This window comes from Eleutherodactylus coqui, chromosome 1 (genome assembly GCF_035609145.1).
Source record: "Eleutherodactylus coqui strain aEleCoq1 chromosome 1, aEleCoq1.hap1, whole genome shotgun sequence".
In the NCBI taxonomy this organism is placed as follows: domain Eukaryota; kingdom Metazoa; phylum Chordata; class Amphibia; order Anura; family Eleutherodactylidae; genus Eleutherodactylus; species Eleutherodactylus coqui.
In genome coordinates this window covers 324,426,805-324,453,655 of record NC_089837.1, presented here as the reverse complement: position 1 = coordinate 324,453,655, position 26,851 = coordinate 324,426,805, and the positions used below count along the sequence as shown (strand labels likewise).

The 26,851-nt window shown below is 42.9% G+C and overlaps 1 protein-coding gene across 2 annotated transcripts; it reads right to left on the bottom strand.

Moving 5' to 3' along the window:
• Positions 1-23,610, bottom strand: RCAN3 (RCAN family member 3). Of its 2 annotated transcripts, XR_010786299.1 has the most exons (6): positions 23,514-23,610; positions 16,372-16,618; positions 14,007-14,180; positions 9,570-9,741; positions 1,217-4,130; positions 1-363 (listed from the first exon to the last, which is right to left on the bottom strand). XR_010786299.1 is itself a non-coding variant. In XM_066575095.1 (5 exons), exons 2-5 carry the CDS (start codon positions 16,570-16,572, stop codon positions 3,970-3,972), a joined length of 708 nt encoding a protein of 235 aa, XP_066431192.1. In that variant the 5' UTR covers positions 16,573-16,618; positions 23,514-23,610; the 3' UTR covers positions 1-3,969. The 2 variants fall into 2 exon arrangements, 1 of the variants encoding a protein (XP_066431192.1); XM_066575095.1 differs by having other exon boundaries at positions 1-4,130.
• Between the last annotated feature and the right edge of the window lie 3,241 nt (positions 23,611-26,851).

Below are 26,851 nucleotides of genomic sequence, written 5' to 3'. Positions count from 1 at the left end.
GCGGGCAGGTACTCGCATAAGGCACTACTCGAGTAGTTTGCCTTAGCAAGTACGCTCGCTCATCTCTAAACCCGATAAATCCCATTATAAAAGTGACAGGTCCCACAAGCTGTTATTTTTGTTTTTCTGCTCATATGATGAAATAGAAAAATGGAAATGCCAGAGTAGAGGTGAACAGAGCCTAAGGGACTGCCCAAGCATTTATTGGCTTAGGCGGCCTCTGCCATATTTTGTCTTCCAGACTAGTATCTTCTGCACATTTACGTTTAGGAAAAGTGGTCATCCCCACATGGATATTTAGGAAGAGTGGTCACATAGAAATTTGCTGTCACTTTTCCTTTGTGTTCCAGTTTCCATCAAGGTCTATGAAGCAAAACCAAACACAGGCACATTAGCAAGTATTCTACAAATGTTTTGGAAAGTTAAAGAAACAGTATTAACAGACTTTTCATTATGTTCCCTGTGTATTTCCCTCTATGTTGAACGATTTGAAATATCCCCACAGGGGACCTAGGTTCCTAGTGGACACTTGATTCAGAGAATATTCTGAAACCCCTTAAAAAGCAACAAAAGTCATACATCTATAAAATTTCTATAGAAACTATATTTTAAAATATATTGTTGCTATATACACTAGTTTAAATGAATGAAATAGAAAAAAAATAACAATAAAGAGCATTCTATTAAAACAGTATATTCAAAACAGCAGGATCTAACAGTGAACACTGCAAAATGACTTCATAGCACCCAATACTAAAGAGTATTTGTAATGTTCTTAAATACATACTGACACATTCTAGACACAAACAGTATAAGAAAATGGTACCAAAAAAAATAAAACTCAGCAACCTCAGTCTGTTTGCTATTAATAACATATGCTGTAAGAATCAAGAAAATCTGCTTATGTTTGTGAGCATAAGCTTTAAAGGGAATGTGTCATCAGAAAATTGTAGAAATCAAACAGATTTAAGAATTTTTGGTTATTTTTCGTTTAATTTTCAATGTCACAATCTGTATTCTTTAAAAAATCCTAAAATCCTGCAGTTTGCTTGCTGATCATTAAGCCCAATAATAGTCTGACACGTCACGTTTTATAGAGAAAACTTTTCAGCAGCCATCTTTTTTATCATCACAGGCAGGATTACAATGAAAGGTAACACCTATGTATAGATAGCACAGGATCCACCTTTCACAATGGATGATAATTACAGCTCACCTCCTCACTCTTCCTGCACAGTGACGTCCTTAACAGGTCACACACCATGCCTAGAACACCTTGCCATAGAAGTCAACAGGTCAGACTTTATCCATTGCAAAGAACATCTTTAAATGCTGTTAACTGCAGTTCAGGCAAGATGGCAGCCCCAATAGTTATGTACAGAAAATAGAATTTAAAAAATCTACAATCAGAAAATAAAACAGATTAGAAAAAGGGAGTATGTTACACTATCTGGTTTTAAATAGTAAAAAAATATAGGAGATACATTCCCTTTAAAATGTTATTTTTTAGCAGGCAGTAACCTAGAAGGGCTAAAGCTGCCCATAGATGTTAGGATGTCTATTGACACATGATCAGTGACCCTCCCCTGCCCAGCTACATGCAAAGCAGGGGTGTGATCCTTTGCTTTTCTATTTTAAAAGGGATGGATTACATGAGTTTATGTTCAATCATCTCCTCATGTGTAATTCAGATCTTCAAATTGCCAGAACTGGTGGATGCCTGACCACATACAGTTCAATACACGGCCTAAACATCACAAACTGGAAAATATACCCAACAGAGCACAAAGCATGGACTAAGGCACAAATCCCCAGCCTTTTGTAGGTCACAAGCTACTTTCCTATACAACAGGTGGTATTGAGCCATACGGAACATTAAAATGAAAGAGCCTACTATAGATATTGCCAAGTCATATGGCTCTTAACCTAGAATTAGCTACAAGCAGTATACTGTAGCCTTTACTCCAGTGAGTTCTAATAATGCTATGACCTCTTTGTGGCTACTAGTGTACAATATTATGTGTAGTTGCCAACAGCTTAGGAGCCACATGTAGAGCTGCTGAGAGCCACACGTGGCTCTTGAGCTACTACTCGTTGGGGCAGCCTAGCTGAAAGAGGACATGTCACCACCATGACCTCATCTGTTTCAGAAAAAGAAATCATATTCTAAACACGACTTATTAAAAAAGTATTTTATACCTAAATAGTACCCAAGTACCTTATGCAAATGACCCAGGCCTAAACTTCTGGGCAAGGGGTTCACAGCATATCCAAGTGGTGTTCTCGTATACCAGCCCAAAGGCATACGGCATCAGATCTGTGAGATCTGCCTATAAGAGTGCTGTTTAGGGTTCTTATATAACAGTTATTGGTGTATACAACACTCTTTTAGATAGAGCCACAAAACCTTGCATTTCTGATGCACCATACGCTGGAAGCCTCGAATGCGGACATTTGTACTTGATTTACTCAAGAATTCATGTAATTTGCATATAGTATTTAATAGGCATGAAGCACTTTTATTAAAAAGTCGTATTTAGAAAAGGATTTATTTTTCTGGGGGCTAAACAATTTGATAAGAGTGGCAATAGGTTTCTTTAATGTAACTTTGGGGTTTGATTATTTTAGTTAATCAAAAACTTAAGTTTTTTTAGCTGCTGGATTTAATTCTTCTTTTTAAAAAGAAATAGGAAAACAAAATTATTCCTTTGGTAACAATCAAAATAATATATGTGGTTCATTTAATTTCTATTTCCCAACTCTTTTTCCTAAGTCAACTACAAGAAAAACATAGCCAATAGTGATGATCATGTTACTATAGTAAGTGCACATGTGTACTTACAGTCCACATAATACAAGACAAAGGTTTAACATTCACCATATATGGCTTATATAAACACTAGACAGTACACCATCGGCATCAGGTTATAAGAACGTTATAGCATGTCATTTAAGGTGCCTTTTAAAGGTTGCATCCCACATAGCAGGCTAGAAAATACATTCACCATCATAGCAAAAGTCTGACAATTCAAATTTTCCCATTGGTTTTTATAGGAGCTACCACATATTCCAAAACAAGCATCCTCTTGCAAAACGTATAGCTACTAGCGATGCACATTGAGTCAACAACAGATCAGGCTTGCTAGCCTTTTGTAAGTTACTTTTCCAGCCTACAATTTGCAATTAAACCCTTGGAAGGATGTCTTGGTTTAAGAAACATAACAAACGAAAGCTGACAATCATTTGAAATCCATTTGCAGTAATATATCGATATACGTTATACAACAAGTACGTGCAAAATATAAACTACGTTGCGTCGCACTGCCATTATTTGGGCAACCTCTGGTGCCCATAAATGCTCCTACCATTGTTTCCTCTATGCCCTGATCACTTTCAGACATACTCTACTATATCTGAGGTTGCTTCCCTCTGACCTCTCAGTGAGGTTCATGGAACAATAATGGACAACAGCAATACTCCTCTGTGTGCTGCGACTTGCAGTTCATCATATGAAAGCTAACTGTAAAAAAAGCATGTCTGCCAAAAGCTGCACAGATGACCATATTGGGCCATCGAAGGCTGTGAGGAACTTGGTTGTCTAAAAACAATGCTCAATACTAAGTAGCTAATACCCTGTAGTCAGTCTATTTCACCCAAGCGTCTAGGTACAATTCTTCTTTAAGTGGTTAACTTCCTTGCTAAGAGGGACTGCCCCTTTAAAATAGTGGTATGGGACACAGAAATACATTTTACTGCAGTCAACCTTTGCAGTATAATGGCTAAAACACTGATATAATGTAACACATACATAATAGTAAATAAAAAGTACATGAAATAAATAAAGCATTTATACCACTTCTGATAACGTGATCTAGATTGTCTTTAGCTTTTTTACATAAAGTGAATATTAAGATCTACATTTCCCTTTTTACGATATGATTTCCAATTTTTACAGATGAAGGCGTCAAACTAGTTTAAAGAACTAGGGGGATGTGCAGGACGTTTAGTCTGAACTATTTTTTGCTTTGGTCCCCTCATTTCTTCCTCGTCTTCCTCGTTTTCACTCTCACACACGTGAACCACCACGCTAGGAGTTGACTCTGTGCCGGCATGCAGTTCATACTTCTCCCCTGAAAGAAAAAAGCAAAACACAAAAAAAAAAATTAATGCAGTGATAGTAAGGGGCACAAATCAAGATCTGAAGCGGAGTGCACATCTGCGCTGGAACCTCCATTAGGTTCAGTCACAACTGAATGGAAACCGAACTGACCCCATTATAGTCAATAGAGTCCATTAGGCACCGTTTGATTCCGTCACAAGAGGGGAGCAGGAAAATGGAACCCCCACCGAAGATGTGAAAGCAGCCTTTGAGTATTACAAGCATTCAAGAAGGGGCTAATATTATAGGATCGCTAATCAATAAAGAAACTTTATAAACACAGTTGTTAATAAAGTAACAAGAAAGTGCCACGGCGAACAAGCAGTGGTCTTCTTAACATGGAGCAGTATCAACTTCATTGCGGCTTTTAAATCTGTGCCACGGAAATTAAACAGTTAAGATCCTCAATCATGACATGGATTCTGCATTAGAAAATGAAAACCCACTTTAGAAATCCATGATAACCGAGGAGATTTCTGATGCGCATTTTCATTTAAATCCATGTTGGATTTTTCCTACATGGATTCCATATTATGTGAACAAGGATAATATATTACAGGAGTGGTGACGAAATATATTGGCCAATGAAACACACATCCAACATTTTGTTTTTCTTATTCTAACTAGACCGAACACTAATGTTTCTTTACAGCTGTCAGAGATTTGTTTTTCTGATGCAGAGCTCTAAGTCCCTGCATAGTCATAAGCTTAGATAATAATAATCTTTATTTGTATAGCGCCAACTTGTTCTGCAGCGCTTACAAAGCACGGGGGAACACAGACAATACAACAGTTACACGTAGTATTCAATTTTTTGGGAAACACACGGGTAGGGGTCTGCACTAGCTAGTTTAGAGGAGGTAATGCAGAAGGTATGGGGGTAGGAGATGTACATGGTAGGCAAAGTGGAGAATGTGCGGTGCCATAGGTAGACAATAGTCCAGGCATGCGGTGGGATGGGCAGCAGGGCATATTGCAGGTGGTGAGGGGGAATTAATTCAGGAGATTAGATATGCTTCATTAAAGAGGTGCATTTTAAGGCGGGTCGGGGATTGTTCGAATGTTTTGGGGTAGTGCTTTTTAGAGAATCGGTGCTGCTCTGGAGAGGTCCTGGAGGCAAGAATGTGAGGTTCGTATTAGAGGGGCGTTTAGTCTGAGTGTGTTAGCAGAACGGAGAGCGCGGGCTGGGTGATGTATGGACAGGAGGAAGGCGATGTATGGTGGCGCGGCGCCATTGAGGGCTTTGTGGGTGAGGAGTTTGATTTGAGTTCTATAGTGGATGTGCAGCCAGTGCAGTGGCTGGACAGGAAGAGGAGCCTGGCTGCCACATTTAGTATAGATTGGAGAGGGGAGAGTCTGGTGTGGGGAAGGCTGATGAGCAGCAAGTTGCAGTAATTGAGTCAGGAGTGGATGAGGGCGACAACGAGTGTCTTTAGCGTGTCTGTGGTGAAAAATGGCCAGATTTTTGCAATTTTCCTGAGTTGCAGGTGGCATGTTTGGGCCAGAGATTCGATGTGGGGGGTAAAGAAGAGGTCAGGATCTAGTCTGACACCAAGACAGTGGGCGTTCTGTCTGGGGGTTATGTTGGTGCCAGACACTGAGATGGAGATATTGGGGGGAGGTTGGTTTACAGAGGGCGAAAAGATGAGAAGGTCATTAGGTGATTTGATCCCTTTGGAAGGGTGCTTTCCGTTGAGTGTAGGGGGAGGAAGCTGGACTGTAGAGGGTCGAGGAGTAAGTTTTCAGAGAGAAAGCATATGAGGCGGGAATAGACCAGGTGTTCTAAAAGCTTGGAGATGAAGGGGAGATTTCAGATGGGTCAGTAGTTGACAGCGTCGGTCGGGTCAAGGCTCGGTTTCTTTAACAGAGCAGTTAAGATGGAGTGTTTGAGTGAGGAGGGGAGAATGCCTAAGGTTAGGGAGAGGTTGAAAATGGTGGTGAGGTGGGAAATGACGGCCGGGGAAAGGGACAGGAGGAGATATGAGGAGAGAGGATCGCTAACGCGGGTGGTGGGGCAAGCAGTGGAAAGCAGTCTGCAGTCTTGTTCCTCTGTCGTTGGTTCGAGTTTACATAGTGAATGAGTTATAGATGCAGTGCTGAAGAGACGGATTGGGCTAGCCATGTAGTGTGTGAGGATTTCTTTTCGGATATTTTCACATTTTTCTTTGAAATGGGCGGCTAGCTCTCCAGCACTGAGATCCGTCACAGGCCCGTTCTTAGGTAATAAAATTATCTGAATATTTGTACCCAAAACTAAAAAGGGAGTTTAGTAGCTCCCTGTGATAAGGATATATTAACCTGGTAAGGTTCAAGCGGCATAAATATATTGTTCTTGGTCTCAGTCTTAATCCTGTGCCGTCACAAATATGTGGTTCTGGTTTAATGCTCCTGCCATCTAGCAGGAGATAGAAGCAGTTTACAATCGCTCCTGCCCTCCTTTCCAGCGCTACATGAGCATTATGTAGTGAATGGAGGAAGCGGCAGTGCAGTTTCCTCTACTGGACCCAGCGATCACATGATCGCTGGCGACCCCTAGTATTGCAGAGCTGTAGGGTTTTAGCAGACTCAGCTCATTTCTGTTAGTGACTAATGTCATACTATAGGGATATTTTCCTCTGTAAGGGCTTCAGCACACTTGCTTTTTTTCACGCAATATTGCTGCGTTTTTTTAATGCGATTGTCAATGGGACTTTCTAATGTTAAAAATGCATCGCACAAAAATTGCAAAGCACAAACTGTCGATGCGTTTTTAATAGAGATGGGCGAACGTACTCGGTAAGGGCGAATTCGCAATCGAGCACCGCGATTTTCGAGTACTTCACTACTCGGGTGAAAAGTACTCGGGTGCGCTGTGAGGCGGGGGGTTGCAGAGGGGAGTGGGGGGTAGCAGCGGGGAACAGGGGGGAGCCCTCTCTCTCTCCCTCTCCCCCCCACTCCCCGCTGCAACCCCCCGCTCACCCACAGCGCACCCGAGTACTTTTCACCCGAGTAGTGAAGTACTCGAAAATCGCGGTGCTCGATTGTGAAATCGCCCTTACCGAGTACGTTCGCTCATCTCTAGTTTTTAACATTAGAAAGTCCCATTGACAATTGCGTTAAAAAAAAAAAACGCAGCGATATCGCAATGTTACAAAAACACAAGTGGGTGTGATCCCTAACTGGGGCTCATATGGATATTCCAGTTATAGTGGAAAACTGAAATTAAAAAAAAAATTGACATTGTGATTGTCCCCAGAGGTCTTATATGACGTGATGGCAACATAGATTTTAGCGGCTTAGAGACAGCCAATTTGCCTTTTAATGACCTCACTAATGGGATTTAAACCTGCAAATACTTGGTTTTGTGGCTGTGGAAGCTGATCTTCTTACATGCCACAATCAATAGCAACTTGAGCATGCAAACAAATGGCAGGGGGAGGCAGCTCCTTTAGTGAACCATCACACCCCACAGTGTGATCTCAAGGTACCAATGGCAGTCAGGAGCTTGATAAAGGTCTCCATGTCTGCCATATATCTCAGCCTATTAGACCCTGCTTCTTACAGAGTCTGTTAGGCTGCTGTCATACGCTTAATAGAATGCACCACATAATTAATGCAGTGCATTATCCTAGCAATACAACGACTGCATCTTCAAGTCTCCTTGAGGAACTAAAAAATGGTGTAAAAACATTTTTCAATAATGTTGAATAATGAAAAAAATACAAATACATTTTCCACAAAAAAAAACAACTTTAAATGAATAAAATCCCCTAAAAAATAAATGTAAAAAAGTAACACATATTAATAGGTATTATGGCATTCTTAACAAACCACACAATGAAAATATTTTGCATGGTGAATGCCGTAAATATATTTTAAAAAGTAATGCTGGAATTGCTCTTTTCCTTTCATTTTTCAGTCAAACAATGAAATTAAAAAGCAATTCAAAAGGTTATATGTACTTCAAAACGGTACCAATAAAAACTAACTCTTCTCGCAAAACCAAACCTTCACATAAAACTCGCAAAAATGTCATAGTAAATGTGTTATTATGCAAAAGTAGTGAAAAAGAAAGAAAAAAAAACTAAAACACTACATAAACTAGTATCCAGTAATCATGCTGATCCAGATAATAAAGTCATCATGCTATTTTTACTGCATGGTGAATGCTGTAAAGGTAAAACCCCAAAACAAAGGTGGAATTTCTGGATGTTTTTGCTGCATTTCCCACCCAAAAATTCTATAAGGCTGGGTTCCCACACGGGGTATTCCCGGCGGGAATCTCGCGGTTTGGCCACAGCGAAAAACCGCAAAATTTCTGCCGGCAAAGCGCTGCTTCAAGAGGAGCGTGGCCGCAACGGGAAAGAAAAGGATGGACATGCTGCGGCCGGGGATTCCGCGCCGCAACGACGGCTTCTGCCAGTTTTGCCACGTCAGATTCGCTGTCCCGTGTGGAAGAGATTTCTGAGAAATCTTGTCCACATGGCTGGCTAATCACGAGATTAGCAGCCGCATTCCACACTAAATTTTCTAAATCTGCCCTGTGTGAACCCAGCCAAGGGTTCTACAACACATTATATGTACCCCATAGTAGTGCACAATAGGTAACAAAAAAAAAAAAGTAGTATACATAATCCATACAAAGAAAAAAAAGGTAATAGAAATAGCCCTAAATGTCCCTTAAAAAAACCACGCACACATACAAAATGTAGCAAAAATCATTTTGGCAGCTCAAGACAAGAGAAATAGGGCCATAAAACCACCACATGTGTAAAATCACAAAAAAATATCTGGTCCTTAAGGAGTTAAAAAAATGTAATTAGCACAGAAAGTTGGACCTAAAAACATTGGAGCAGATGTATGACAACTGCCTAGAAGAAAAAAAAGTTTTCGTTGCCCATAGTAACCAACTGCAAATCAGCTTCCATTTTTCAAGAGCACAATGAGGAATGAATGCTGAGCTCTGATTGGCTGCTGCAGTTAACAAAGTTTTTCTTTTTAGACAGCTTTATACATCTCCCCCACATTATAGTGTAATGCTGCTCTAAAATTTCCGATAACTGTCAGTTTGGCTAACCGCCATCTTGCCTGACACCCCTATAGGCGTTCAGCCGAATGTGCATGTGTTCTGCATGTAGAGAGGGGAGAAAGTCGCAGCCAGACACCTGTAGCGGCAACTTCTCAAGAGAGAGAGCAAAAGCAACAGGCAGCTGAAATCCACTGCTCATCTCCCGCAACATCTGCGGTCCACACCAATTAACTACTCCAATAAATAAGATTTTAGATCTAAAAAGCTAAGAACATTTTCATATGTCTGATGTTATTATGCAATAAGGACTATATTTTTGATGTTTTACCATTATTTTATTCCCTTAGGTAAATATTCAGTAGTGCATGTATGTGCCATTTCTGCTTGCCATGACTGACTTACCTGGGCCAAGCTTTGAAACAGCACAGAGCAAATCATAGTTGATCACTGGTGTTGGGTCCTCACTTTGTTTCCATCCCACAGGTGGAGATGCTGGTGGTGAAATTAGGAACTGTTTCATTGGCTGAGGAGGTAACAGAAAGGATTTCTCCCCTTCTTCATTAGATACTTGGGCCTAAGAAAGGGAGACTCATTAGCATTACAGAGCATTGGATAGCTCGCCTTGAACTTCAACACCATCATAAAGATATAACAAAAATCTGGAGCCATGGAGCTGTCCAAAGCCAAGTAATAAAATCATTTCACTAAATCAAAATAACAGTTTGCTTCTCTGAATATCAGCCCTATTCACATTTCAATAACCTTAAAACTAGCACTAGCAATTTATTAACCCTTAGGCTAATTTCACATGGGCGAGGGCGATATTGGGCCGAGAATCACAGCCCAATATCGCACTCTCTGACATGTGAAAGCTCCGTGGATGCGAAGCATTTTCATCTGAAAACAGCCTTGCATCACTGCGGGGAACTCCTTCATCCCAGGGGGTATGAAGGGCTTCCCCCTGCCGGGCATGAAAGGGATTCCCTGTCGTGGCTGTCACAGCCAAAGCAGAGAATCACCGAGTTCTCCCATTGCTCTAAAGGGGCCAGGCACTGCTGCCACCGGACGAATTGAAAACAATGGGCGACATCGCAGAAAGATAGGACATGGTGCGATGCAGGAAAACATCGCTTATGTATATGACCCCAATCAAATGAACGGGGTTCATATTTGTGTGTCTTGCAACACACAAATCTCGTGCAATTTTCTTAGCCGTGTGAAAACAGCCTAAGTCTAATGTAGGGGCAAACAGGGATTGAAAATGTTTAGGTGTCAAGGTTTAGATGGTAATGCTCCACCCCCCATATTATACTTACTTTGTGGGGGAATTTCTGAAAGAACTGCACCAGAAACCTGAAGACACAAATTTTCACACACGCCTTATTTGTATAAAAAAAATACCCTTTTTCTCTCTATGTCGCAACTGCCACAATTTTGAAAAGCAGGTGTGGCCCAGTGAGAAGGCTATGTTCACCTATAGCCTGACAGATTTACTAGAATTAATAATCATAAATTGGTAGAATTTATAAACCAATCTACTTCAGTTTATAACTTAGCAGTGATTTCAGTTTCTGGGGCATGGAAGGCCCAATACACACTAAATGCATTAAGAGGCTTGCACATGGTAATACACTTGTTGTATCTTCCCCCAAAGCAACATATACAGAGCTCTGTCCTGCATACTGTAATACACATATGCAGAAGAGCCTACCACCTCAGAGAGCTGTCCTGCATAGTGTTAAAAACAGGTGTCGAATCTTGCCAGACTTCAGAGCCATGCAGGGGGAAATTTTGGTGCTGCATATTCCCGAGGAACGCTGCATCTCAAGAACCTCAATTCCTTAGAGAATGACCCCTGGAAATCCATCTTCAGCCGAACGGGTTGTGATTAGCAGTTTATGGACAGACTATTTCTAGGTGAAACAGCCTATTCCTGCTCACAAATGTGAACTTGTTTACTTTCACCTTCAGAGAGCTTCTGTTCTGTTGGACGTTTTTTGGCTCCTTCCGGCAGCTGAAGACATCCCCAGTGCTATATAGGGCAGTCTTCAGCTGTCGGAAGGAACCAAAAATGGGTGACGGAGTAGAAGCTCTCCAAAAGGTGAAAGTCCAGGTACTCTTTAAGTGTGTTCCAGAGCTTGAGAGTACCTCGATACATATTAAAAGGAGCTCTCCAACTCTATTCCCGATTCAGCAGTACTAGTTCTGGTATCAATCCGTTAAGAGACTGTTTACTTTATACATGTACACACACACACACACACACACACACACATTTGTTTTTTGTATTAGAAAACCATATAACTTGTTTAAAACTGTTTGAATACTAGTTATCCTTAGGCTAAATGCACACGGATAGATCGGGATCCCAAGGCGGAATCCGACCCGGTGACCCCTGCGTACCTGGCCAGATTTTTTCTCGTCTGTGCTGCAAATGTACCGGCATCGCTAGGCGATGATGCGGATTTTACAACCCATCCGCAGTGACAGCTGCTGACCGGATGGCTTTTACTGATTTCAATGAAAGCCGTCCGTGCGGAATCTATAGGGAGTCTGCGCTAAAATAGAACATGCTGCAATTTTTGCTCGTGGACAGGGAAAAGCAATTTTCTATAGCAGGTCTAGGGGCAGCGTTTGCTGCGGGATCCGGAGGTGGGTGCCCACTCCGAATTCTGCAATTCAAATCCGCAGAGCTGAGAGATATCGGCGATCATTAAAAAAAAAAAAGGTTTAAAATTGCCTACCTAAGGCCCCCCAGATTTATCTGTGGACCTTACTCCGGCTTCTGTGCAAACGCCGTCGCCAAAATGGCGGACACATGCGCAAAAGCCACGGATTGCCAGAGTAATTTAAAATCCCCCTGCTCCTGGCTACCAAACATAGCCGAGAGCCTGGAGATTTCATGAGGGGCTGCGGTACGTGGTCCCTGGTCACATGATCGCCACTATCCAACGGATAATGTGATCACGTAAAGAATAAAAACAGTTGAAGCGTAATGCTTCTTTTGGTTTGGGCCCCGTTGTGCATAAGATTGGGGTCACAATGGGTATCTCACAAGCAGATTCCACATACGGTCATGTGAACCCGGCATTATTCAGACCTGTAATACGTAATTTACAGGAAGCCGGCAGTTCCAGGAGCAGCTTTTGTATACCTTCTGTGTGAGACCGCCGCACCTCAGCAAGCTTACGCACCCTCACAGTGCGCCACTTTTTACACCCCATACCCGCCACTGAGGTAAAAAATTACCCCCAAAAAAAGTGCCACTGAGGAGGAGGAGGGATACCTGATTTTATTGCCCCATGTGCCCATCCCAACCAGGCCTCCGTAATTACCCCTGTCTTCAGACATACCACACAATTTACATTATTAGTTTTATCTGAGATTTAGGGGATGCCAAAAAGGGGGAGAGATTATTTTTAGGGAGTCAATTTTTTATCTGCACAAGTGAGCATTGAGGCCTGGAATTTATTCAGTTGTTCCTTGAAATCCAATGGGTGTTCCCTCCATTATAGGCCTAGCCATCTGTCCTGTAAGTAGATTATGGCTACAATGGGTATGTTTCTGAACACAGCACAAACAGGGGTATCCATTTTGGGGTGAACGTCTTCATTCATATGTGTGCTGTACAAAAAAACCAGTTTTTAAAATGACATGATTGCCAAAAAATGAAAATCATAATTTGTTCCTTCTGCTTTGCTTTGATTCATTCAAAAACTGTGGGGCCAAAATACGCATTACACCCCAAGATAAATTTGTTAAGAGGTCTAGTTTCAAAATAGGGTCAATTGTTGGGGTTCTCTGTCGTTTTGGCCACTTAAGGGCTGTACAAGTGTGCAATGGGGCCTGAAATACCTTCAGGGCTCAGTCAGACAAGAGTCCCCCCCCCATCTATAGATGCAAAAAAAAAACACCCCAAAAACCGCAGAGCGCATGTAAAAAAAAAAGACAAAACGTGTGACCGAAGCCCAAAGACGCATTTTTTTTAAATCTGCACTTGAGCGGTCACACGATGATAAAATTCGCACATAAAGTGCAGTGCCATTGCTATCCCCTGCTGTGGCTGTGACAGCTGCAGCAAGGGATTCCTTGGATGTGAAACCCCTGGATGCTGTCACACCCAGGGGCTTCACCTAGTCGCCAACGGGGCGCAGCACCCACTGAAAACATACAGAGAAGATTGCGATCCTTTGCCACAACTGTGGCAGAGGATTTCTTCATCTCCGCGGGGAGTCCCCTCATCACTCAACACTGACATTGCTGTCAGTGTTCAGTGATGAAGGGACTCCCTGTTGAGATGAAGGAATCCCCTGCTAAAACTGTGACAGAGGAGCACAATGCTATCCCATTGCTTTTAATGGGACCGGCGCTGCTGCCGCCCTATTGCAAGCAATGGGATGAAGAGAGCCCCCGCAGGAATTTTCGGGGGGAGGGTTAAAATATAAGCCCTACCCTGAAAATAAGCCCTAGATGCTGGAAAAAAGATTAAAAAATTAACACATCACCTAGAAGCAGTGTCCGGGGCTCCTTTTATACTGCTAATTTTCAAACACTTGGATCTATATTTAACAATGGTATAGCATCGGACAACTCCTTGATTATACAACTTTGCCATGGTGATAAATTTGGTGTAATTTCTGCCAGTTTGGTCTAGTTTTCTCCTATATATCTGTATTAATAAATCTCCCAAATTAGGCTTACATCTTCTCCAGAAGCAGTACAGATCAGGCATGCAATGCACATTAGTAAATTCTTTATGGTATACTTTTCATGTCTGTAATGGGAGCCAGATGTTGCCTAATCAATACAATGTAAAGACATTTAGGGATTATACTGTACCTGTGCAAAATACAATTTCAACTTCTTTCCATTAAAGTCTGACTCATGCAGTTCAATTCTCGCTCTGGCTGCTGCTTCTGGGTTACTAAAATTAATTCTCACTCGCCTGAAGCTTTTGAACAACTGGAAGGAAACCTGGTCATCGTATATTGTGAAGAGAGCCTTGAATCTTTCCTGCAAGGAAGTAGAGAAACCAGCACAAATTATATATATTTACATATATTTTTTCTCAACTCTTCTAGATGATATGATTGCCGCAATGATAATGGAACCCTATAGCTAATCTACTGACAATAGCATAGCAGAGGCGCACTTGTGCAGGGTTGTCTCAGGAGAGACACTGATGCCATCAGGGTACAGTTCAAGTCAGACCTTTGGAGTCTCTCTGTTTCCACCTTTGCTGCTTTTATCTGCTTTTCCCATTATTTTTTTTTCCTTATAGGTTTTTAGTGCTTCTTTGCTGCCTTCTTGCTTTAGTAGTTTAAACGCTTTCTTTTTGTTGTTTATCGCCCCCTTTACATCTTTATTGATCCACATTGGTTTCTCCTATTCAAGATGATTTAAAAAAAATTCCCATTTACTGCCTGTACTCCTATTTTGATTACATTGACTCAGTCGATAAGGTTAAAGGCATTACCCGAAATGCTGCGGAATATGTTGGCGCTATACAAATAACAAGACTTATTTATGTCTTAGCTATCTGAACTTTGCCTTCCTAAAGCTTAGTATTTCCTTAGCTCCCTGATAAAACTCCTTATTGAAAGAGAAGTTCAAATTTATTATATTATGGTGACTACTTCCCAGGTGCTCCCCCAACCTGCACCCCCATTATTCTGTTAGGTCTGTTGGTTGATATTAAGCCCAAAATGGCTGTCCCTCTTATGGCTGTCTCCCTAATCTCCCACTGCCTTTCTCGTGTGACACAGGCAGTATTTCTGAAATACTACTTTGGAGGTCTTTGTCCTAAGCTTTCGGCCTAGTTCCCTGAAATAATTTTTAGGGGCCGTCCACATGCCTCTGACTTTGTCATTGGTGCCAATGTGTACCATAACTGCTGGGTCATGATCCATGATGTATCGAACTCCAGTGCCAGGAAGACACATCCTTTAATGATCTTGGTCTTTGAAACAGATTGCCCTGTCTGTCCCCCTAATAATTGAGTCCCCCATTACCAGGACCTATCTAGCCTGCCCTGCGCTCCTATTCCCTTTATTACTGTAGTAGGCATCTCCCTGGCGTTCAGATGGCATGTCATGTTGCAGCAGTGGTAACACTGCAACACGATATCTGTAATCGTATTCCCTTCATCTGCCAATTTTGTAAACTTGTTGGGAATTACCAGTTCAGGATTAGCATCCCTGAAAATCTTCTCTCTACCCCTCCTTCGGTCACCCAGCTAGATGCCTGATTATTCTGCACTCCCATACTACCATTCATCCCCACATCTGCCTCAGTGAGTGTCTGCTCAGTGAGCAGCAAACTCCTTTCTTTCCATGGTGCCAGTGGATCTGTGTTTTGCAAGCTGCTCACTAAGAACCACGCCCTGGACTTCCAAACACACATTTTAGAAGACAACATGCACACTTGCTTTGTTTGCTTTATATAGCTCTTCTCTGTACGGCCCCCTGAACTTGGCCGAGTCGGACCCCACATGCGGGATTCCCGCAGCAGAGTTCAATCCGGTGCCTGGCCGGCGACCCCTGCGTAGCCTCCTGCACACAGGCAGGTCGGACCCCGCGTGCGGGATTCCCGCAGCGGAGTTCGACCCGTTGGCAGGCCTGCTTACCTGTCTGGCGTCTTCTTCTGTGCTGTCAATGTGCCGGGCGGCACATGCGCAGTACAGGGGATGCTGCGCCAGCGCTATGGCGATGATGTGGACTCTTGTGCTGTGTATGTGTCGGCCAGCGCATGCGCAGTTGAGAGGATGCTGCGCCGTCACTTTAGCGGCTCCTGCGGCCATTCAGCAATGACGATTGCTTCAATGGAAGCCAGCCGTGCATATCCTGCAGCAAATTGCAGCATGCTGCGATTTCTTTCCCGCGAGCAGAAAATCGCAATAGATTCCCACTCGTGGGCAGGAAATCACATTTTTCCATAGCATGCTATGGGCTGGATTTGCTGCGAAATCTGGAGGCAGAATCCCGTTGCAGATTTTGCAATGCAAATCCGCCCACGAGCTGGAAGCCTAATACTCCTGCTCCTCCTCTGGAAAGGACAGAAACAGTCTGTTTTCTTGATTCCCCAATTTTTCTATTTTTTGTTGTTTGTGTACATCCACAGTGGAAATATACTGTAGACACAGGTTTTGCACAAACATAGGCAACATCCCTCAAAGTGCTCTTCAAATAGAGAGAATTATATATACCTTCTGATCCTCTAATTCAAAGACTGATTCGTGTACACTACATGCAAACAGAGACGTTGGAAGGTCACTAAAATCCATTAACTCTTCAAGGTCATCATCATTTTCACCAAAGATCATCTCTTCTTCTTCCTCTTCTTCCTCTTGGTCACTACTGTATATATCCGAGCTTTCGTTCCAAGACTTCATGGTGTCTCTCAGCATGGTTAAATTTGCTAATTCCGTGGACTTAAATTCTGGTCAAGAAAACCTGTAGAAAACTTATAGTTAATAAATAATGCAAGTCTCCTAAATAGACTGATATTAATTTGAACACAATGTAAAAATAATGTATAATATTGTTAATAAATTGATATAAATACACTTATGAAATATTATACTAGTCTATACAACATAGTTAGTGATTACAAACAGTAGCACGATTAGTGGTCTGTCGAAAATACCAGCAGCATACTGTGCCCATATAAAAGCACCATATTACGCTCATGTAACAGCATCATATGATGAAATTCCAGATTCCAACACAGCAGGCGCTTGTAGTATGCTAGAAATCAACCTAAGGAGGTGGTGGCAGCCCTACAATGGTCAGGACCTTAGAAGGCATCTGCCCCATAAATTCCGGGGGAATATGGAATATATCCTAGTGAAAAGGCAGATCTATGCTTTAGATGTGTAGCATCAAATGCACTCCGTAATCATGGAAATTCAGAGCTTGCCCGAGTGTCTGGCCAGTTTCCAAGGCAACAGAAATGCACAAGCCTTGCATTGGTAGACAAATAAACAGGGTCACATCAACTGCTGTCCAAGCAAAACCTGCCATACAATAACTCTATTAGTTCGCTGATCACCAGCATGTGATGACCCCATCGGGACTGTGTGCCAGGTTTGAGGAATGAGGCTTATGTGAAGATGCTGCTAATCCCAAAAGTATCAGAGAATCGATGTATAAATAAAAAAAAAATTGCTACTTCGTATCACATAGGAAATTTTCATCTTTAGTCTACTGCAATTTTACAAATCAGTTTATATACTTCTTTTGTGGAAAATAATGTTTTCGACAAGACTATTTGGAGGCTATAATGTCCATAGCAAAGCAGTCTTGTAGTGAAAAGAGGAATGCTGGTGTTCAAGTCTCTGAAACTTTTATCAATCACATGCTTTCCTATGGTGGATCGGGAAGGGTATCATTTCTCCTTAACCCGTTAAGGACCAGGTGCTGTAAATTTACGGTAAAATTGGTAAAATTGCAGTGGGGATTAAAGTCTCCTGCTTCTAAAATCAATCAGAAGCAGAACAGGCTGTCAGATGTTAGTCACAGCTGATAACCCGGAGGAGGAGGGAGAAATGGGTTTGAACCCCTTCTGCCTTCTCCTTTCTTAAAAAGTGAAAGCAGAAGTGTTTTTTCTACTCCGGGAGCCAGGGGGTCATGTGACCGCCAGGATTCCCTGCTACAGCAGAGCTGTAGGGTCGTAGCAGAACCTGATCAGCTCTGCCAGTGACTATTGTCACTACAGGGGATGTTTCTCCCTGTAACTGGGGCTCCTATGAATGCCCAGCTACAGTGGGAAAATGTCAAATAAAAAACAACAACATGTGAATGTCCCCCAGAGGTCTTACATGACGTCATGCTAGACATAGATAGTAAAAAACAAAATTACATAAATAAGTAAATAAAAAGTACAGAATAAAATATATACATAAGAAAGTAATCCAAAACTGACGCTGCATGCGTCTGTAATCCAAAACCATGCATATTATATATCAAAGCGTTCAAAACAAAATGAGGAATCTGTTCCTATACTTTTATTTTAGCGTAACTATACTAATTAAAAAAAACAAAAAACTATAGGCTAATCTGCAGTTCTCTGCACAGATGGATGCGGCACTACACCAGAAAAAAAAACATTTTCAAATACCTTAATTGGGCATCCTGAATTAACAGAGGGAAATCCCACATTCCATCAATTAGCCAGAGTACAGAACAGCTACAAACATGGTTTCTATTTATCGAGGACTCGGCCCATGTGCATTCCTAGCACAGCCCATGAGTATCAATAGGCATTCTGTACTCTGTAGGATACATGCTTAAAGTCCACACTAATGTACGATAGAATGTAAACAAATGGGATTTTAACAAAACCCATTCACCCACAGCACAAGATTTTATATATATATATATATATATATATATATATATATATATATATATATATATATATATATATATAAAATATATATTTGCAGCAAAAAATAGATAAGGTACAGATTTTCAAATCCGCAGCATGCTCTAACGTCAAAAAGCGATGGCTTTTCATTGCAAATTTCATTCGTTGCAATGCATGAATGAATTCATAGTGAAGATACATATGCAGATATTGATGCAAGTTTACTCCAGGATGTCTGCATACACCCCAATAGGGTATATTGTAGACAACCCATTTAAAGGCCCTCTGTCAGGGCTTTCATGTGGTCTTCTCAGAGGGAAGCACAAGGCAGTGATAAGCACGCTGATCTCAACAATATGTATCTGTGAAGTAGTTCATCAGAAACCTACATTTTATTAGTAGCAGAACACAATGAGGACTACAGAAGGTATTATTGTATCTTGACGCCACCAGGAAGTCCTCGTGGAGACAAGACTGACAGGGGGTGACGCCCCTTGTACCTAATTGGATGCAGACAACGCTCCTCCTGCAGGTTCTGGCAGTCCACTAATCTGCTGTTGTTATGGCTCACGTTGCCGCTGGAAGTTCCCCACTGCTGCCCCACTGGTCCTGTAATTATCTGTGGCCGTCCCCTGCTGCTGCTGCCGCTGTGCGTTACGTCTTGGCTCCCGCTGTATTTGGTCCCTGTTGTCCCGGCTCCCAGCCCTGAAGGAAGGTCCCAGCTGCTGCTGTAACTGTGCATGGGCTCCCAGGGGCCACACTGTCCTCCTGCGCATACCCACACCACGAAACGGATTCCCCGCAGCCAGGGCTAAAAAAAGGAGCCCCCCCCCTTCCTCCCATCCCCACTGGCATGTCACCGCTCAGCGCGGTGGGAAGCAGGGAGCCCACAGCGCCGCAAGGCTCACCAAAAAGCTTAATGCAGGAGGACAGCATGGCCCCAGGGAGCCAATACACAGATACAGCTGCAGCTGCAGTGGGGACCTTCCTTCAGGGCCGGGAGCCGGGACAACAGGGAACAAATACAGCGGGTACAGGGACAGCAGCCACCTAACACACAGCAACAGCAGCAGCGGGGGATGGCCACAGATTCTTACAGCACCAGCAGGGCAGCAGCAGCCAATTTCCATCAGCAAAGCGAACCGGGACAGCAGCAGATTAGTGGGCTGCCAGGACCTGCAGGGAAAGTGTCTGCAGCCAATCAGGTACAGGGGGCGTCACCCCCCCTGTCAGTCTTGTCTCCACCAGGAGTTCATGGTGGCATCAAGATACAATAATACCCAGGAAGTAGTCCTGAATATTCATGAACTGTAGGCCATTCCTGCTCACTGCACCCTAGAGCCAATAATTGACAGCTGTGTCTCTGTATGCAGTAATAGGCAGGCAGCAGTGGCTGAAGGACGGACAATTGTCGGCAGCTCATGGATAGACGACTACTTCCTGTGGTCCTCTGTGTGTTCCGCTACTGATTAGATGTAAGTTTCTGCCAAGCTACTTCCCATAAGACAGACTTATCGCTGTATGGGTGTATTTACACAGGAAAATTTCATGTGCGAGTTCTGTCAAATTTTGAGGGTTAATTCACACCTCTGATTCTTATTTTGGAACAATAGTTTGAAAGATTGCTATATGTTCTATATTTGTGGGATTCTTGTTCAAGGATCAGCCAATATTTTCTATGGGAATGTGAAAAAAAACTAATGGAGTCGCATGCCGCGCAAGTTACATGCAATTCCAATCTGTTTTTAATGCATGTTGCTATGGAAACCACATGAAAAAAAAAGAACCATTGGGGCAGTTCACATTTATCTTTTAGGGCTTTTTATCTCTGTTCTGTTTCTGGAGCTGAGTAATGGAAATAAAAAAGTCTGTTATTTTAATGGTAAAAATAATGGAATGGAAGAAAACTGAAAGCATTCCGTTTTACTGCAAACCCATTGAAATCGATAAGGAGAAAACCCGGAAACGTTTATTTTAGTTTTAATTTTGTTTCTCCTCTCCAAAAATGAAACAGAGATGAAAAGCCCTAAAAATGGAAATGTAAAACGGCTCTCTGGGCTTATTCACACAAGTGTATATCGGCCGCCGTTTTCACGGCCGGCCGATATACGCTACCATCTGATGCATTGGATTCCAGTGCATCAGATCACACAGGCGTATTCCCGCAGCGCAAAAAGTGCTCCTGCCAAGTCCCGCCTCTTCCCCTTGCAGAGAGCTGGCGAGGGGGAGGGAAGGGGAGACAGCTTAGCAGAAATAAGCTGTCTCCCCACTCCTAACGGCATATACACCGAGCCTGTGCATCAGATAATAGCGTATATCGGCTGCTGCGAAAACGCTGGCTCATACACGCTCATGTGAATAAGCCCTCATGGGCATAAGCGTATTGGTGCGCACATTTGCGCTGTATATGTGTGATGGCGTTGCGTTTTTTTTGTGTGTGCCTGACCTGTGTATTTGTTTGCTAAAAAAAGCATGCTCCAATTGATTTTAATTAGCAATTAATTTTAATTTGTTTAATATATGCTATTTTCATGCACAAAACTCACAAAAATAGAACATGCTGCGTATTTTTTTTGCACAAACGAAATGCACATGCAAAATACACTCGTGTGAATGAGCCCATTAGAATGAATGGGTTCTATTCACTACATATTGCACGCATAATATGCAGCGCAAATGTGCTTGTGTGAATAGGCCCTAAGGCCGGACTCACACAACTGTGTTGGTATAGCTTATTCTATGCGCTGAATATGCTGTACCAATCTCCCATAGGCGACCATGTTGCGCTCACAAGAGTTGCACAAAATAGATGCGTGAAAAGTATCACAGAATGTGCTATCCTGGTGTGTATTACGCATGCATACACGCCAAGATAGTACGCGGTGATTGGCGATATGCAGCAAGTGCGCAATGTCATTGCGGGCTACTAGATACACCTGTGTGAGCCCGGCCTTGGGCCACTTACACATAAGCGTTTGTAAAAGTGTTGCGTTTTTAATCGCAGTGTTTTACAGCGTTGGGAGAAGGTTTTTTTCTGCGTTTTTGTAAGCGTTTGCACAGTGTAATTTTTTGCAGGAAAAGAGAGGCAACGCAAGCTGATGACGCCACCATTCCCCCCCCCCCCCCCTCCGGGTGGCATAGTAAGCAGCCTAAAGAAAAAAAAAAACAGACTGTAAAACACTGTATACAGCATTTTAAACTCTGTTAAATGGGCGATGCATCAAAAACGCACTGCAACGGACGAAAATAGAAGATACAGTGTTCGTTTTAGCGCACTTCTAAGAAGCCCCATTGAAATGAATGGAAGCTTTGTGCTGCGTATTTAGCGGGTGTTAAAACCCTGAATGTTGTGAAAAAGACACCCAAGGCCACTCATGCATTCACAAAACCCCACGTCCAAAACCGTAGTGTTTTACTGCGATTTCACACTGCGTTTTCATGATGGGTGATGAGGTGCGTTAAAAAGTGCTAAAACAGAGAAGACAGCGTTGTACCAAGATTAGCGTTACATTTGAAACGTCACGCTAAATGTGGTAAAAAGCGGGCTGTGTAAGAGCGGCCTTAGCCTGTGTTCACACGGGCCTAGGCGATTTCGGTCAGTAAAAAATTGACCGGTTTCCGTGCGATTTTTTTTTTTTTTTACGAGGTTTTCATACGATTTTCATGCACGTTTTCCTCTACTCTGAACTAGGTCATGACAGATGTCCTTTAGGCCTCTTTCACACGGGCAACAGAGATATCGCTGCTATGTGCACACAATTTTGTAGTGTCAGTGATGCTTTTTTTCTTGGGAAAAATGTAGCATCGCGTCCCTGCGATTTTCTCGCGCAAAAGTTAATAGGACTTTCTAATGTTTAAAAAAAAATAAATAAATAAATAAATTGCATGTTTGTGCTATGCGATGCGATAAGCAAGGAGGCTCAATAGGGAAACATGGGCTACAAAACATAGCAAATCCTGACTGTATAGAGCATGACAAAACATCACTAATGTGAAAAAACCCATTGGAAAGCATTGGCCTCACATACATCGAGGTTTGTAGCCATGCCACATTGCGAAGAAATAGTGCAATTTTGTAGCCCGTGTGAAAGCAGCCTTAAGGATTGGGGCTACATCAAGCCTTTTTGCAGCACGGTAATCCAAAGCGCAAAATAATAAGCGCTTTCCATATTAATGTGCTGGGATTAAAAGTAGTCACTACTTTGGGAAAGTTGCTCAGGAATCACAGAATGTAGCAAATAAAAAAGTGACCGCTAGATTTTCAAGTCATGTAGTGTATTCCAAGGAGAGCAACTTAGGTAATTGTAGCTATTCTCTAATTAGCTTGTATTAATCCATATGTGACCTTTAATGACTTTGGCTCATAAAATGCTTCTTCTGGGCGGCATGCGGAGGTATAGGGGGGGGGGGGGGGGGGGCTAACTAAACTTATTGTCCCATTTGTTGCTAAGCCCAGGGGTGCACACAGGCTCTTCTAGCACAACTGCTGGAACTTTATTGTAACTTCTCCCCCTCTCTAGTGATTGCACAGGTAGTAGAAGTACTGTATATGCAGACATAAGAAGTCCTTGATTAGCCTCAAGCAGAATGACAACAGGTTAAGGAGTCCACAAAACAATAATAACTAAGAAGGAATGTGTATAATTAGTACTCAGAATGGCAGATTTTACAACTTCTGTAAAATACAAATCACTATATATGAATCAAGCAGATCACAGCAATAAGGAGCCCTGCTGGGTTTTACTTGGTTCCATACCAGGATCCACACAGTGGGATCAATAATAGAGCATCACATATGTAAAGGGCTAGCTAGATGAACAGCCAGCAGGTATAAAGAACCGTGTAGTCAGGGAGGGGATGCAGCAGGTATACAGGCTGTATATGTAACAGTTATCAGGCCACAGTCACACACTGCGCCATCACTGAGGCACAGCCTCCATCACCAATGACCTTGTATCCCGCCCCATACAACACACTTACCTGATAACCCAACACCTGCAGTCCCGCCCCTGCACTTCATCCCCCGGCGGCGTCCTCTGCTGCACACTGACAGCTGTCAAGCGCCTGCACGACTGACAGCTCCAGTAACCAATCAGAACCTGCCCTGAACTATCTTCAGCCAATCAAAAAAGGCATCAACTTCCTGGAGAAACGCCGATTTCCCCCAACCATTCAGTTTCATAAAAGCAGTGGGCGCATGTCAGAATGATTGCTATTGGCGCGTTCTTATAGCAAAGGGGATTGGCTGAATTAGGGGGTTATGTATTTGGATTGGCTGCTGCTCATTGTCTGACGTGTGATTGGTAGAGAGATCATTGTCGTCATTGTTCCTGTGTGACAGGTCCAGGAGGCATATTAATGTTTTCCACTCCACTTCTGCCTTGATCATCAATTCCAGCAACCTGATTGGTTGTTTGGGTTGGCTGGATGTGCACGAGGATAAAGCTACAGAGGTGTGCATGGGAAGCCCGTGCTGAGCCGTCAGTGGCAGTGATGGGAGCTCGGTGCTCATGTTTATGCAGTACATATGGTGTGTTGTGTGAATATGGTGCATATTAGCATGTATTAGTGTGTGGATATGTGTGTTAGACTACTGGGGATGGGGTGCTAGCATGTAGTCTGCATGTATGTGTTGTGCAAGTGCGTGGTCCTGTTTATGCAGTACGTGTGGGGTGTGTTGTGTGAATATGGCACATATTTGTGTGCGATGCATATTAGCGCATGTATTTGAGCACGCGCACTGCATATTAGCACATGTGCATGCGTGGTGCATATTAGGATGTGTGCGAGTGTGGAGTGCATATTAGCATGTGGTTGTGTATGTGTGTGTGTGTGTGTGTGGGTGCCTGTTAGCGTGTGGTTGTGTGTGTAGGGTAATAGACATGTCAAACACAACCACAAGCTAACAAGTAACCCCCCACACTCACAACCACACACTAATATGCACTCCACGCACGCACCCTAATATGCACCCCGTGCACAAACAGGTGCGCAAACACACATGCTAATGTGCGCACTAATGTACACACGCTAAAGTTCACGCACAAACACGTGCTAATATGCGGTGCACATGCTCAAACACATGAGCTAATATGCAGTGCACGTGCTCCCAAATGCGCTAATATGCACTGTGCGCACATGCGCTAATATGCAGTGCACGTGCTCCAACATGCGCTAATATACATTGCATGCGCACATGTGCTAATATGCATCGCGCACACACACAAATATGTGTTATATTCACACAACACACACCACACATATTGCATAAACAGGACCATGCGCATGTACAACACATACACAGCCTACACATGCTTCAGCATACTGAATACACACAAGCACATGCTAGTACACCTCACATACCGCATACACACGACAACCACACGCTTATATGCTCTGGCTACACCACACACAGCCTACACACGCTAATATGTAACATATACACACGACCACACCACAAAAAACCACTAACACAACACATACACGCAAACTACATGCCCACATGCTAGCACACCACCACACAGTAGCCTAACACACATATCCACACACTAACATGCGCCACATAACACACCACATGCTAATATGCACCATATTCACACAACACACCATATGTACTGCATAAACATGAGCAGCGAGCTCCCATCACTGCCACTGACGGCTCAGCACGGGCTTCACGTGCACACCTCTGTAAGTCTATCCTCCTGCATATCCAGCCAACCCAAACAACCAATCAGGTTGCTGGAATTGCTGATTAGGGCAGAAGTGGGGTGGAAAAAGTTAATGTGTCCAGGAGACGCTTGTGACTAGAATGTATTAACTCCTAGGAGGCTCTCGCAGCGGCCCATACATTCAGTACTGAGGAGACTAGAATGTACGGGCTCCTAGGAGGATTAGATGGCAGCAGTTCCATCCGTACAAGAAAATGTGCAATCTGCATGTTCATGTTTCCCGCACAATAATAAACATTATAGAAGGTTCTGTTCACACTTCAGTCAAGCTATTTCACTCAAAATTCCATCACAGGAGCAGAATAACAAAATAACAGAGTGCTGGATCCTTTTAAGGGCTCCTTCACACCGGCGATCGTGGAAACAATGTGGGAAAATCGCAACTTTGTTCATGAGATGTCTGAGCGTTAGCAATGCTTTTTCTTGTAAAAACATCACTGCCGCTTGCGATTTTCTTGCACGTTTTTATCGGTAAAGTCAATAGGAATTTCTAATGTTAAAAGCGCATTGCATCGTATGAAAGTTCATACTTTGCAGTGCGATAAAAAAGAAGGCTCCATAGGGAAACATGGGAAATAAAAAGAAAAAAAGAATCACAAACCAAGACAGATAGGACATGCTGCGATTTCCAAATCTCTCAACATCGCATGAGTGAAAACATGGCGGGTGTGAATGAAACCATTGAAAATCATTGATTTCAAAATTCTGCGTTTTCACTGACTCTCGCATCATGAGAAAATCGCGCGATGTTTTTGCCAGTGCGAAGGAGCCCTAAGGTGGACATCACTACGCTATTCTTTCAGGCAAAAGGAAAGTATAGCGCCTTATACGTATACAGTCTACCATTTGTAGTTCAAAAGCGTTGCTATTGCGCCATTATTGGTTAATGGGTTTTGATACTTAGGTTGCTTACTATAAGAGCAGGCTCACATGAGCGGGATTTCACTGCGTTTTATGCACATGTGATATGCGGTGAATCTAGTCAATGAAAGTACATAGATTTTTATTGACCCACTCACACTAGCGGGTTTTTATTGCGTATAATAGGTGTGTAATAAACTGGGTGTGTAATAAACGCTGTGCATATGCCTTGAAAAAAGGAAACAAGTCAGACTGCACATGACAGTGCGCATGAGATACCTTGTTATGCGCGGTGCAATATGCCTGCACATCGCCGGCTCGCACAGTGGTAAAACACAGTGTTTTACGTATATGCTCCTGTGAGCCGGCCCTAAGACTACGGCTTCATTACGATTTTGGCTGCCACACAGGTCGTGTGGCTAAAGAGCCCAGGGTAACCCTGTGACATTGCACACCAATGGAAGTCAATGTTGTCAGCTTGCATCTCACAAGTTGCCATGACCTGACAATTCAAGTCATCTTGCAAGTTTGGACTACTTGTGGTGGCTGAGTAGAGCTGCGGTGATGGCAACTTCTGAGCCACAATGTGACTTCCTGCATTGACGTCCATTAGTTTGCCATGTCCCAGAGCTACGCTGCAATTTTTGGCTATGCCTCCTGTTTCATGGCCATGACACCCTACATCCTTGCCAGCTCAGTATTAAAATGTGTGGGATCATCTCCCAGTTG

Excerpts from the sequence above, each read along its gene's own strand:
- RCAN3 (XM_066575095.1), bottom strand. The coding sequence starts at position 16,572 with ATGCTGAGAGACACCATGAAGTCTTGGAACGAAAGCTCGGATATATAC. Across the intron at positions 9,742-14,006 it reads TGAAATTGTATTTTGCACAG|GCCCAAGTATCTAATGAAGA; the intron begins GTACAGTATAAT and ends TCCCTTTCTTAG. Across the intron at positions 4,131-9,569 it reads TGTTTCAAAGCTTGGCCCAG|GGGAGAAGTATGAACTGCAT; the intron begins GTAAGTCAGTCA and ends TTTTTCTTTCAG.